At 38.2% G+C, this 14,234-nt stretch overlaps 1 protein-coding gene across 1 annotated transcript in view; it reads right to left on the bottom strand.

The window, feature by feature from the left end:
* LOC138357282 (uncharacterized) overlaps positions 1-14,034 on the bottom strand; it is a 62,372-nt gene extending 48,338 nt beyond the window's left edge. The window contains exon 1 of the mRNA XM_069313963.1: positions 13,264-14,034. Coding sequence (XP_069170064.1) covers positions 13,264-14,034 — 771 coding nt within the window. The remainder of the gene's footprint in view (positions 1-13,263) is intronic.
* Between the last annotated feature and the right edge of the window lie 200 nt (positions 14,035-14,234).

The following is a 14,234-nucleotide window of genomic DNA, read 5'->3' as shown; positions in this document are numbered from 1 at the left end:
ATTGTCGTGCCAGAGGAACCATTTTCTCATGTGGTAATGGACTGTGTTGGACCATTACCTAGAACTAAGTCTGGTAATATTTACCTAATCACGATGATGTGTATCACTACTCGTTACCCAGAGGCTTTTGCTGTAAGGAACATCCGAGCAAAAACTGTTGTTGCTCGTATGTTGCAATTTTTTTCCACTTTTGGACTGCCTCGGGTCGTGCAAACTGACAATGGTACTAATTTTAAGTCTGATGTTTTCGAGCAATTTTGTAAGGAACATGGAATAACTCATAAGGTTTCCAGCCCATACCATCCACAGAGTCAGGGGGTAATTGAACGTTTCCATCTAACTCTGAAGCAGATGTTGAAGACATCGTGCGAGAGTTCCCACACCTTCTGGGATGAGAATTTACCGTATGTTTTGTTTGCGGCTAGAGAGGGATTACAAAGTTCACTGGGCTGTTCTCCTTTTGAGTTAGTCTTTGGCCATAAAGTTCGTGGACCCTTGCAAATGTTACAGGAGAATCTGTTAGGGAACGTAACGTTATCCGAAGGTTCGGCTTTCTTTGCGCAACACCACCAGAGACTCAAGGACTGCAAGGCGGCTGCATTAAAGTATCTTGGCAAGGCCCAAGAAAAGATGAAAGAACGTAACGATGCTAAATCTAAGTTACGGGTATTTCAGCCTGGCGACCCTGTCCTGGTATTAAAGCCTCGACTAGGGAACACTATGTCCCACAAGTACGAAGGCCCCTACATTGTGACAGAAAAGACTGGGGACCTCACGTACAAAGTGAGGCACTCTGACAAACGTAACCAGGTAATGCTCATACATGTAAATCGACTGAAGAAGTTCCAGGGCCCCAGGCCCATTGCACTAACCAATGTTTCCATTTCCAGTGAGAGAGGGGATGATTGTTCTGGGGACCCAACTAATCTCATTTTCAATAATTCTAGTTCTGTGAATGCTGTGGAGGAACTGTCCCATTTGCAGATGGCCCAACGTGAAGAGGTGCAGTCGTTGGTTGCTGAATTCTCCAGTCTGTTCGGGGATGTCCCGACCCAGACTGATGCCATTTGCCATGATGTCGAATTGACGGACTACACTCCCATTCGCCTTCAACCCTATCGGATGAGTCCAGAAAAGAAGGCCATCGTACGGAAGGAGGTCGACTTCTTGCTCCAGCACGGCCTCATCCGGCCGAGCCAGGGCTCTTGGTGCTCGCCCTGCCTTTTGGTCCCCAAACCAGACGGCTCCTGGCGATTATGCACCGACTATCGGCAGCTCAACAAGGTGACCATTGTGGATGCCTATCCGCTGCCCCTCCTCGAGGACTGCATCGACGAGTTGGGAAATGCCAAGTACGTTTCGAAATTCGACCTCTCGAGGGGGTATTATCAAATCCCACTCACTGAACGTGCTAAACAGCTCACTGCGTTCGTGACACCCGAGGGTGTTTTTGAGTATCAAGTGTTACCGTTCGGCTTGCGTAATGCTCCGGCCACGTTCCAGAGACTCATGAACTCTCTACTCGCTAAGGTGCCAAATTGTCGGGCGCATTTAGATGATATCGTGCTGTTTGACAGTAATTGGGCTGACCACATAGCTAGGTTACGCCAGTTGTTTGCCATCTTGAAAAGGGCAAATCTTACCTTAAATGCTAAAAAGTGTCATTTTGGCCAAGGCACAGTGACGTACCTCGGTTATGAAGTGGGCCAAGGAAAAGTGTTACCTCGGCAAGATAAAATCAGTGCCATTCTGGAGTATCCAGTACTAAAGTCTAAAAAGGACGTTCAAAGATTTATCGGTATGTGTGCGTACTATCGACGTTTTTGTCAGAACTTTTCCAGTGTTGCCACTCCTCTCACAGACTTGTTGCGGAAAGCCGTTAAATTTAAGTGGTCATCAGACTGTGCAGAGGCATTTAAAAATTTGAAATTGATCTTAGCTTCCGCCCCAGTGCTTGCTAGTCCAAGGTTCGACCGACCGTTTAAAATTCATGTTGACGCGTCTGACTCGGGTGCTGGTGCAGTGTTGTTGCAAACTGGGGATGATCAGGTGGAACACCCAGTATATTATTACTCTGTGAAATTCGACAAGGCGCAACGCAATTATTCAGTGGTAGAAAAAGAGGCGTTGGCGCTAGTGTTAACATGTAAAAAGTTCGAAGTTTACCTCACAGGTAATATAGTGGAAGTGTACACGGACCATAACCCACTAGTCTTCCTGACTCAGATGAAGGGTGAGAATAAACGCATCCTCAGGTGGGCATTGTACCTACAGGACTTCAATCTTTCCATTACCCACCTACCGGGCAGCTCAACGTGATAGCCGACGCTCTGTCCCGGTTGCCTGAATAACATTCATCTGAGCCACAGAAAGCCATTTACCAACCGTCATGCTTTAGTTAATTTTTTTTAGGTTCTCCTGTGACATTAAATATTCCGTGTCCAATTTATTTACTTCCCTGTTCTTTTATTTTTGTTGTGTATGTTTTTTTCTTTCATAGAACTCCTTTGTATTTTTTTTTTTTTGCAGAGAAATTGCTTTTGATTGATTTTTTGTTTTTGTCATATGTTTTTCTTTTTGTTCTCTGTATACTCTTACAAAAAAATATGACTACTATTCTAGTAGTCACATTTTTTTTTCTCTGAAGGGGGGAGGAGTGTTACGACCCTGGGTTCTCCAGTGGAAACCAGAGGTCAAAATTGAGCTATTAAACTTCCTGGTAGCACAGTTGGCGCATTTCGAATGGAAATTGTTTGTATCTTCCCTGCCAGACGTAAGACTATTATTGTTTCTCAAAGAGCATTTAAAGACTGAGCTGGGGGTTGATTATTAAATAATAACATAGGCACCAACTTTGCTTACTAATACTTTCTAATCATTCATAAAGTAACAATACGTTGCATAGGGGAAGATCTTTAATGTGCTTAGCTGCACGATCATTTAGGCTCCTTCCGGCACCACGACATGAGGGAGGCCAGGTGGTCGTGAGGAGCGCTCGCTTCTCTCTGGCTGGTGTGTGAGGATAAGACCTACTCTGTGGCTGTATCCCTACGCTTCTCCCTTCTCCTCTTACTTATTTCCCTTACCTGAAGTTCCTGTACCCTTAAGTTAAGTATTATATGGTGTAAGTGTGCCTACTCTGGTAGTAACGATTGGTGAGACCTGGGGATAGTATTTTGCCAGTGTTTGGGTACCCCTAAGTGTTGTGTTTTGTATTAGGGTCCCACGTGGTTTCACTACCCTAAGCTGCATCCAGCTTCAGTGCTTATCCAGTAGTACTTTACCCTAGCTTGTTATTAGTGTAAACCTTGTATCCTGCCTATGTGGACCAAGGCTTTTAACGTAAGATAGTGTGGTAAAGTTATTATTATTATTGTTATTGGTGTGAGTGTATGGGGGGTTGTTAAGGGGTTAATAAATAAGTACATGAATTACAGAGTATCTCTTCTTCCAAGGTGGGAGCGCAGTGATCAACCCTTAGACTAACATATATGGTCTTGTAGCAAGTTATTACTACTGTGGATAGTTTATTTTGGGGGCCGGGCCTTTTAGCTCTCCCATATTTGATACTCTTGTCTTCTAACTACCTATACCCCTTAATAGTACCAGTACCCCATAGAAGCCCCACTCATATCATTTGTAACAAATGTATATAGAAACACTGAGATAAGGACTGTTCCTGAACAAATAGCCTGGATGTGTCACAACGGAAAGGTTGATGATATTCTTGAGAGATATAAGAATTTTGCACCAAGATTGTAATATTTTGTTGAATTATCTGCAGGTGTCTTGCAAATTGTCTATACAGTATACCTAGGTCATAAAAGTATTTGTGTGTACGTCTGATACCATACTACTTGTGAAGGAGGAAATGTATATGTTTACCTCTCAGAATGTTTGGTAATGTGTTTATTTGTGATGTGTGTCTATGTATATATTAACACGTTGTACTGAATGGGGTGAGAATAGCTTGAGCTACCTCATCCCTTTGTGTGTATTTTACCTCAATAAACTTATTTAAATTTCAATTTCAATTTCAATGCCTAAAGCCACTATTACGCAATGCGTTTCGGGCAAGAAAAACATTAATATCTAGAACTTAATACTAATTGAGCATAAAGAATAAAAAGTGTTGAGAACAAATACAAATAAAGATAAAAAAAGGGGGAACATGACTGAAAAAGCAGCACAAATACAATAGGTTGACAAACAGTGTTGATTAAAAAAAAAAGAAAATAACAGACATGGGTTGACAATAGAGGAGTGAGGTAGATTACAGGGAATTTATTAGGTAGTGTTTAGTTTTTATCTTAAACTGGTTGAGAGAGGTAGTCTTTAACATGGTTGGGAAGGTCATTCCACATTCTGGGCCCCTTGATTTGCAGAGCATTTCTAGTTTGATTAAGACGTACTCTAGGAATATCAAAACTGTATTTATTTCTGGTGTGGTGCTCATGGGTTCTGTTACAACCTTCTATGAAGCTTTTAAGATCAGGATTGGCATTATAGTTTAGCGTTTTATATATGTATAATACACATGAGAGAATGTGCAGTGACTTAATATCTAACATATTCAGAGATTTGAGTAGGGGTACCGAGTGATGTCTGGGGCCACAGTTGGATATTGTTCTAATAGCAGCTTTGTGTTGGGTAATTAGAGGACGTAAGTGATTTTGGGTAGTAGAACCCCAAGCACAAATACCATACTTGAGATAAGGATAGATAAGGGAGTAATAGAGAGTCACCAGGGCAGGGCGTGGTACATAATATCTGATCTTAGAAAGAATGCCCACAGTTTTTGAAACTTTTTTTGATATATTTAGAATGTGTCCCTGGAAATTCAGCTTGTGGTCAATGAGAATGCCAAGGAATTTGCCATCTAATTTGTTACAAATTTGGGTATTGTTTATTTTGAGATTTATATGACTAGAGGATTTATTGCCAAACAGAATATAGAAAGTTTTGTCAATGTTAAGGGTGAGTTTGTTGGCAGTTAGCCAAAGATGGACTTTATTTAGCTCAGTATTTACTGTGGCATTTAGAGCAAGAGGGTCAGGACTGGACTAAATGAACTAAACTAAGCTTTGCCTTTTTGATAACATATACAATTATAAGTTTTATTTGTGAATCTCAATTAATTAAACAATATATCACAGAGCCTGTATAGTTCAGTGAGATGAGCGAAAAGACATGGGGGATTTTACATAATTACAGTACATGGTAGTTTAAGTAGCGAACGCATGTCAACGTATAACGAGTATATATAACAAAACTATTGCGGTCCGTCTAATTACCACAAGCTACCACAAACTACACAAGCTTCAGAAAGCTTCCTGGCAATACGTTAGTAATGAATAAATATGATATATTTACTCATTATAATGTTGGTGCTGAATGTGCAACACGAAAAAACATAATTTTAATCTGAAAAAGTATCTTTTTATAAAGAAATTAGACGAAAATAAAAAGCTGGTGACGCCAAATCAAGTCGACGATCCAAGCTTCGGTTAGGTTAGGTTAGGTTTGGTTAAGTTAGGTTAGGTTAGGTTAGGTTAGGTTAGGTTAAGATAGGTTAGGATAGGTTAGGTTAGGTTAGGTCAGCCTAACTTAACATATCATATTTATTCATTACTAACGTATTGCCAGGAAGCTTTCTGAAGCTTGTGTAGCTTGTGGTAGCTTGTTGTAATTAGACGGACCCAACTATTGTCCTATGAAGTTGATTTAACTTCCAAACATATATTTTTTCAGATTCAGATTCAGATGTTTATTCAGGTAAGGTATATACATACAAGTGATGTTACATTAATGGATTGATATATAGATAGAGCTAGTTCACACAATGCCTAAAGCCACTATTACGCAATGCGTTTCGGGCAAGAAAAACATTAATATCTAGAACTTAATACTAATTGAGCATAAAGAATAAAAGATGTTGAGAACAAATACAAATAAAGATAAAAAAAAAGGGGGAACATGACTGAAAAAGCAGCACAAATACAATAGGTTGACAAACAGTGTTGATTAAAAAAAAAAAAAAAAAAAAAAAAAAAAAAATAACAGACATGGGTTGACAATAGAGGAGTGAGGTAGATTACAGGGAATTTATTAGGTAGTGTTTAGTTTTTATCTTAAACTGGTTGAGAGAGGTACAGTCTTTAACATGGTTGGGAAGGTCATTCCACATTCTGGGCCCCTTGATTTGCAGAGCATTTCTAGTTAGATTAAGACGTACTCTAGGAATATCAAAACTGTATTTATTTCTGGTGTGGTGCTCATGGGTTCTGTTACAACCTTCTATGAAGCTTTTAAGATCAGGATTGGCATTATAGTTTAGCGTTTTATATATGTATAATACACATGAGAGAATGTGCAGTGACTTAATATCTAACATATTAAGAGATTTGAGTAGGGGTACCGAGTGATGTCTGGGGCCAGAGTTGGATATTGTTCTAATAGCGGCTTTGTGTTGGGTAATTAGAGGACGTAAGTGATTTTGGGTAGTAGAACCCCAAGCACAAATACCATAGTTGAGATAAGGATAGATAAGGGAGTAATAGAGAGTCACCAGGGCAGGGCGTGGTACATAATATCTGATCTTAGAAAGAATGCCCACAGTTTTTGAAACTTTTTTTGATATATTTAGAATGTGTCCCTGGAAATTCAGCTTGTGGTCAATGAGAATGCCAAGGAATTTGCCATCTAATTTGTTACAAATTTGGGTATTGTTTATTTTGAGATTTATATGACTAGAGGATTTATTGCCAAACAGAATATAGAAAGTTTTGTCAATGTTAAGGGTGAGTTTGTTGGCAGTTAGCCAAAGATGGACTTTATTTAGCTCAGTATTTACTGTGGCATTTAGAGCAAGAGGGTCAGGACTGGACTAAATGAACTAAACTAAACTTTGCCTTTTTGATAACATATACAATTATAAGTTTTATTTGTGAATCTCAATTAATTAAACAATATATCACAGAGCCTGTATAGTTCAGTGAGATGAGCGAAAAGACATGGGGGATTTTACATAATTACAGTACATGGTAGTTTAAGTAGCGAACGCATGTCAACGTATAACGAGTATATATAACAAAACTATTGCGGTCCGTCTAATTACCACAAGCTACCACAAACTACACAAGCTTCAGAAAGCTTCCTGGCAATACGTTAGTAATGAATAAATATGATATATTTACTCGTTATAATGTTGGTGCTGAATGTGCAACACGAAAAAACATAATTTTAATCTGAAAAAGTATCTTTTTATAAAGAAATTAGACGAAAATAAAAAGCTGGTGACGCCAAATCAAGTCGACGATCCAAGCTTCGGTTAGGTTAGGTTAGGTTTGGTTAAGTTAGGTTAGGTTAGGTTAGGTTAGGTTAGGTTAAGATAGGTTAGGATAGGTTAGGTTAGGTTAGGTCAGCCTAACTTAACATATCATATTTATTCATTACTAACGTATTGCCAGGAAGCTTTCTGAAGCTTGTGTAGCTTGTGGTAGCTTGTTGTAATTAGACGGACCCAACTATTGTCCTATGAAGTTGATTTAACTTCCAAACATATATTTTTTCAGATTCAGATTCAGATGTTTATTCAGGTAAGGTATATACATACAAGTGATGTTACATTAATGGATTGATATATAGATAGAGCTAGTACACACAATGCCTAAAGCCACTATTACGCAATGCGTTTCGGGCAAGAAAAACATTAATATCTAGAACTTAATACTAATTGAGCATAAAGAATAAAAGATGTTGAGAACAAATACAAATAAAGATAAAAAAAAAGGGGGAACATGACTGAAAAAGCAGCACAAATACAATAGGTTGACAAACATTGTTGATTAAAAAAAAAAAAAAAAAAAAAAAAAATAACAGACATGGGTTGACAATAGAGGAGTGAGGTAGATTACAGGGAATTTATTAGGTAGTGTTTAGTTTTTATCTTAAACTGGTTGAGAGAGGTACAGTCTTTAACATGGTTGGGAAGGTCATTCCACATTCTGGGCCCCTTGATTTGCAGAGCATTTCTAGTTAGATTAAGACGTACTCTAGGAATATCAAAACTGTATTTATTTCTGGTGTGGTGCTCATGGGTTCTGTTACAACCTTCTATGAAGCTTTTAAGATCAGGATTGGCATTATAGTTTAGCGTTTTATATATGTATAATACACATGAGAGAATGTGCAGTGACTTAATATCTAACATATTAAGAGATTTGAGTAGGGGTACCGAGTGATGTCTGGGGCCAGAGTTGGATATTGTTCTAATAGCGGCTTTGTGTTGGGTAATTAGAGGACGTAAGTGATTTTGGGTAGTAGAACCCCAAGCACAAATACCATAGTTGAGATAAGGATAGATAAGGGAGTAATAGAGAGTCACCAGGGCAGGGCGTGGTACATAATATCTGATCTTAGAAAGAATGCCCACAGTTTTTGAAACTTTTTTTGATATATTTAGAATGTGTCCCTGGAAATTCAGCTTGTGGTCAATGAGAATGCCAAGGAATTTGCCATCTAATTTGTTACAAATTTGGGTATTGTTTATTTTGAGATTTATAAGACTAGAGGATTTATTGCCAAACAGAATATAGGAAGGTTTTTAATAAATGTTAAATGTTTTCTAGCTAGTTATGTTAGATTTTATTAAAAATACGTATTCTACTTGTTAACATTATAATTTAAATTTGTGCAGAGAAGTGCGACAACTGGATATGCCAACAAACACTTACCAAACAACGATATATCTTGGATAAATCGCTCCACAACATTGACGCTTGGACCGTCGACTTCCTTTGATGCTACTTATTTCATAATGAAATTATATTAGTTTGGAGTAAATATATGTTTTCTCATGTTCTGCATTCAGCACCCACATTATAGTGAGTTAATATACCATATTACTTCATTACTTAAATAATGCTAAGAGGGTTTGAGTAGCTTTGGGTTTTTAGTGGACAGAATCTCCAATAGATGGGGCGAGAGTCGCCCCATCTCTCTCGCCCGAGCAAGAGTCGAAACTTAATTTAAAATTGATATATCTTTGTTCTCGGACATGATATATTTCATTTGGTGCAATCATAATAATGTTCATATCTCGGTCTTTCTGGAGGCATATAAGATTTTAGGCTTTATTAGCGTATCTTTGTTAATTATACAATATATTGGCAAGTGCGTAGGCGTCTGCACTCCATGCCCGACAAGCTACTGAGCGCTACTATAGATGATTCAGATTCAGATTCAGATGTTTATTCAGGTAAGGTATATACATACAAGTGATGTTACATTAATGGATTGATATATAGATAGAGCTAGTACATACAATGCCTAAAGCCACTATTACGCAATGCGTTTCGGGCAAGAAAAAACATTAATATCTAGAACTTAATACTAATTGAGCATAAAGAATAAAAGATGTTGAGAACAAATACAAATAAAGATAAAAAAAAAGGGGGAACATGACTGAAAAAGCAGCACAAATACAATAGGTTGACAAACAGTGTTGATTAAAAAAAAGAAAAAAAAAAGAAAATAACAGACATGGGTTGACAATAGAGGAGTGAGGTAGATTACAGGGAATTTATTAGGTAGTGTTTAGTTTTTATCTTAAACTGGTTGAGAGAGGTACAGTCTTTAACATGGTTGGGAAGGTCATTCCACATTCTGGGCCCCTTGATTTGCAGAGCATTTCTAGTTTGATTAAGACGTACTCTAGGAATATCAAAACTGTATTTATTTCTGGTGTGGTGCTCATGGGTTCTGTTACAACCTTCTATGAAGCTTTTAAGATCAGGATTGGCATTATAGTTTAGCGTTTTATATATGTATAATACACATGAGAGAATGTGCAGTGACTTAATATCTAACATATTAAGAGATTTGAGTAGGGGTACCGAGTGATGTCTGGGGCCAGAGTTGGATATTGTTCTAATAGCGGCTTTGTGTTGGGTAATTAGAGGACGTAAGTGATTTTGGGTAGTAGAACCCCAAGCACAAATACCATAGTTGAGATAAGGATAGATAAGGGAGTAATAGAGAGTCACCAGAGCAGGGCGTGGTACATAATATCTGATCTTAGAAAGAATGCCCACAGTTTTTGAAACTTTTTTTGATATATTTAGAATGTGTCCCTGGAAATTCAGCTTGTGGTCAATGAGAATGCCAAGGAATTTGCCATCTAATTTGTTACAAATTTGGGTATTGTTTATTTTGAGATTTATAAGACTAGAGGATTTATTGCCAAACAGAATATAGAAGGTTTTGTCAATGTTAAGGGTGAGTTTGTTGGCAGTTAGCCAAAGATGGACTTTATTTAGCTCAGTATTTACTGTGGCATTTAGAGCAAGAGGGTCAGGACTGGAGTAAATGAAGGTTGTGTCGTCAGCAAATAGAATTGGTTTGAGGTGTTGGGAGGCATTTAGAAGGTCATTAATGTAGATGAGAAAGAGGAGAGGGCCAAGTATGCTGCCCTGAGGAACACCAATGTTGATGGGTAGGGTGGGAGAAATTGTATTATTCACAGAAACATATTGGAGCCTGTCAGTAAGGTAGGACTCGAGGTATTGTAGGGAGTGTCCTCTGACTCCATAATGATGTAGTTTAAGAAGAAGGTTTTGGTGGTTGACAGTATCAAAAGCTTTACGCAGGTCCACAAATAACCCAACAGGGAGCTCCTTTTTATCAAGAGCTGTATGAATCGAGTTAAGCATACTAATAAGTGCATCGTTAGTGCTTTTTTTGGGTCTGAAGCCATATTGGCAAGGGCTAAGTATATTGAGTTTGGCTAGATATGAGTAAAGCTGCTTGTATATAAGTTTTTCAAAAATTTTTGACAAGTTTGGCAGGATTGATATAGGTCTGTAGTTGTTAACATCTGTGGGGTCACCACATTTGTGGACAGGCGTTACTCTCGCTTTTTTTAGAATATCTGGAAAAGTTTGGAGTTCAAGTGACTTGTTGAAGAGCAAAGCAATAGCAGGGGCTAAAGATCTGGAGGCTTTTTTGTAAATTAAAGTTGGTATCTCCTCAAGGGCACCAGACTTGGTTTTAAGGGAAAGGATTATCTCATTGACGTCAGTGGAGTTAATAGGCTTTAGGTACAGAGACTGTGGATAGTTACCTGTAAGATAGTCCTTAATGTCAGTACTGGAAGATGGAATATCATTTGCAAGGGATGAACCAATGGAAGAGAAGAACCTATTGAACTCAATAGCAGAATCAGAGGCTGAAAGCTGACCATCGTTATTAGACAGGAGAGTCGGTTTGTTATTTAAAGATTTCTTTGATCCCAATATTTGTGAAATTGTGCTCCAAGTTTGTTTAATGTTGCTCTTTATTTGAGTAAATTTATCTTCGTAGTAATTAGTTTTGGCTCGTCTAATTATCTTAGTTAGCAATAATGAGTAATTCTTTGAGAATTCTTTGGAGACAATTCCTAACCTATACTTCTTCTCAAGGTCGTGTTTTTTGTTAATGGATTTCAGTATTCCCTTTGTAAGCCAAGGATTGTTAAGCCTTTTGCTTGTGACTTGTTTTGTAAGCCTAGGACAGTGGGTGTTATAAAGGCTAAGAGTTGTTTGTAGAAAAGATTGCACTGCTAGGTTGATGTCCCCTATGTTACCTAATTCGGACTCCCAGTTGACATTATCAGCAGCAGTTATAAAATTGTTTATAGCAGTTTCATTGTGCAGCCTAAAGCTTAACTCCCTTGTTTCTAGAGGTGGTTTGCTAATGTTAGTTAAGAGAAATGTGGGGTAGTGGTCTGTAGTGCTATCGGTGATTATACCTGAAGTAAGCGGAGAGGTTATGTTGGTCCAGATGTGATCTAGAGTCGTGGCAGTGCTATCAGTGATTCTAGTAGGTCTAGTGATTAAGGGTATGAGGAGGCAGGAATTCATACAGTTGAGGAAGCTAACAGCAGTAGGGTGTTCTGGCTCGCAGAGGTCAATATTAAAGTCCCCTGCGATAATTAGGTGGTTTTTGTTCAGTCTGTTATCAAGTATTAGATTTCTAAGGTTTGAGTTGAATACAGACACATCAGTGTTGGGAATTCTATAGACTGCACCCACAGACAGGACAGACTCGGCACCCTTGACTCTGAAGCTGGCGAAGATATACTCCCCATAGCAGTCTCTAGTTCTAATTTCTTTTAGGCATGTTAGTTCTTGGTGGTAGTAAAGAGCAGTGCCACCACCTCTCTGAAGTTGACGACAGTTGTGAATTGCTGAGTAGTTAGGCATGTTAAAGAGTTGAGTAGTATCCTCTTTCAACCATGTTTCAGTAAGTATAATAAAAGAGAATTTGTTGCCAATAGTTTCAATCAAGGCACTAACATCATCGAAGTGTTTACCTAGGGATCTAACGTTCAAATTGATTACAGAGATATTGTGATTATGAGTTAATACATTGTTTACATCATGTGCTGCAAAATATCTGCAATTTAGATCATTAAAGTGATTATTGTCATAGATAGTGGATAAGAGGTTAAGTTCTGGGTCTATACTTGACTGCATAAAAGAAGCTGATTGTAGAATCAGAAATAAGTAGAAAAAAGCTATAAAATAGGGAAAAATATATACACAATACTGTACAAAACAAACACAAAAGGGGCTTACAGGGGTACAATGGAGTAAGGGAGTATGGCTAGGCTAGGCAACCTAGGCAATTAATGAGATTAAAGAAAAAACATGTAAACATGGACTATACAAAACACAAGATATGGAAATACAAAACAAAAAATATAAGCAAGACTAAGCAATACAAAAAAACAAAAAAACAAATTGAGCAAAAATGAGGTAGATTGCTTACGAGTACTCACAGGTACACTGTAAGTAACAATTTGCAATTTGAGATGCAGGCAAAGCCAGGGGTACAATGGAGTAAGGGAGCATGGCAAGGCTAGGCAACCTAGGTAATAAATGAAATCAAAGAAAAGTTGAATAATAAACATAGGCAAATTTAAGCTAATGATTAATAACTATAGATAGTTCAGTAATGACTGTATAATTAAAAAGACCTGAAGAACTACTTAATAACTCAATTAAATAATTTCGGTAAATGACTAGGTAAGAGTAAGTTAAAAATTAAGTCAGAAAATGAACCAAGGAGACTTAGGATACCTAGCCCCACTAGTTGACAGGGGGTTAATTAAGTTAATTCATTGGGAGTGATAAGGTGAGACAAACCACATTGGGAGAGGAAAGTGTTGAGGTTTTCTTCTCTAGTAATAGTAAACATTTTGCCCTCTGCGGTTTTTCTCACCTTTATCAGACCATCTCTAACGAAGCACTGATGAATAGCATCTGGGTTTTGTTGCCGGATTTGACGCAGGCGGTAGAGGATTTGCTGTCTGTTCCTGGTCAAGCACTCGTTGATGTATAATCCCTTCCGTAGGGATGCAGCTGTCCGGACTAGATTGGATTTCGTGAACTGGGAAGACAGCTTCAGGCGAATTTTCCGTTGATTTAGACCTGATGGATTCTTTTTGCCTACTCTGTAGGCAGCAACAACGTCAGTTTTGTTTAGATTGAGCTGCAATTTATTTTTTAAGAGATCCTGAGCTATTTCGAAACAATTTTCACCTTCATGTTCCACAGGTATATCTTGGGACGACACGATAACAGAGTCTAGCAGCTTTTGCTGGTCTTGTTCCTCCTGGGAGACGGAACGTTGAGCTGAAAATGTACTGATACATGCAGTCATTTTGCTGAGAGCTTCCTCCTGCTTTTTTAAGGCTTCATCAGTTTTCCGAAGGTTGTTTACCTCATGGAGATCATTCAAATCATGCTGTAGTTGGTCTTGGCTAGCCTTGTAGTTTCTAATATCCTCGCGGAGGAGGGTTATTTCTTGTTGTTGTTGTTGTTGGAGATTAGCGCGGTTCGCTAGATTCTCGTTGAGAAGACTCAAGATGATAGAATTTTGTGATTCGAGGACTAGGCACAACTTTTTGAACCACAGATTCTCGGTCCAGTTAGTGAATTCCGGTGAGGGACCGGAAGCTCGCTTGAGTTGATTATACTGGGATGCTAGCATGTTCATAGGACAATATAAAAACATATGTATCTTCACTTGAGCTATAAATATGACTATTGTAATGTATTTAAAATGAAGCTCTTATTTTTATCTTGCTTAAGACATATAAAACATTTGTGTTTATTAACGAATTTACGTGATATAAACATTGATCTGAGAGAGAGTTGCTCTGTCGTTCAGTCTGTACGGGGTGGGAGCTC

The sequence above is a fragment of the Procambarus clarkii genome, chromosome 77 (genome assembly GCF_040958095.1).
Source record: "Procambarus clarkii isolate CNS0578487 chromosome 77, FALCON_Pclarkii_2.0, whole genome shotgun sequence".
Lineage (NCBI taxonomy): Eukaryota > Metazoa > Arthropoda > Malacostraca > Decapoda > Cambaridae > Procambarus > Procambarus clarkii.
This window is presented reverse-complemented; position numbering and strand designations above follow the sequence as displayed.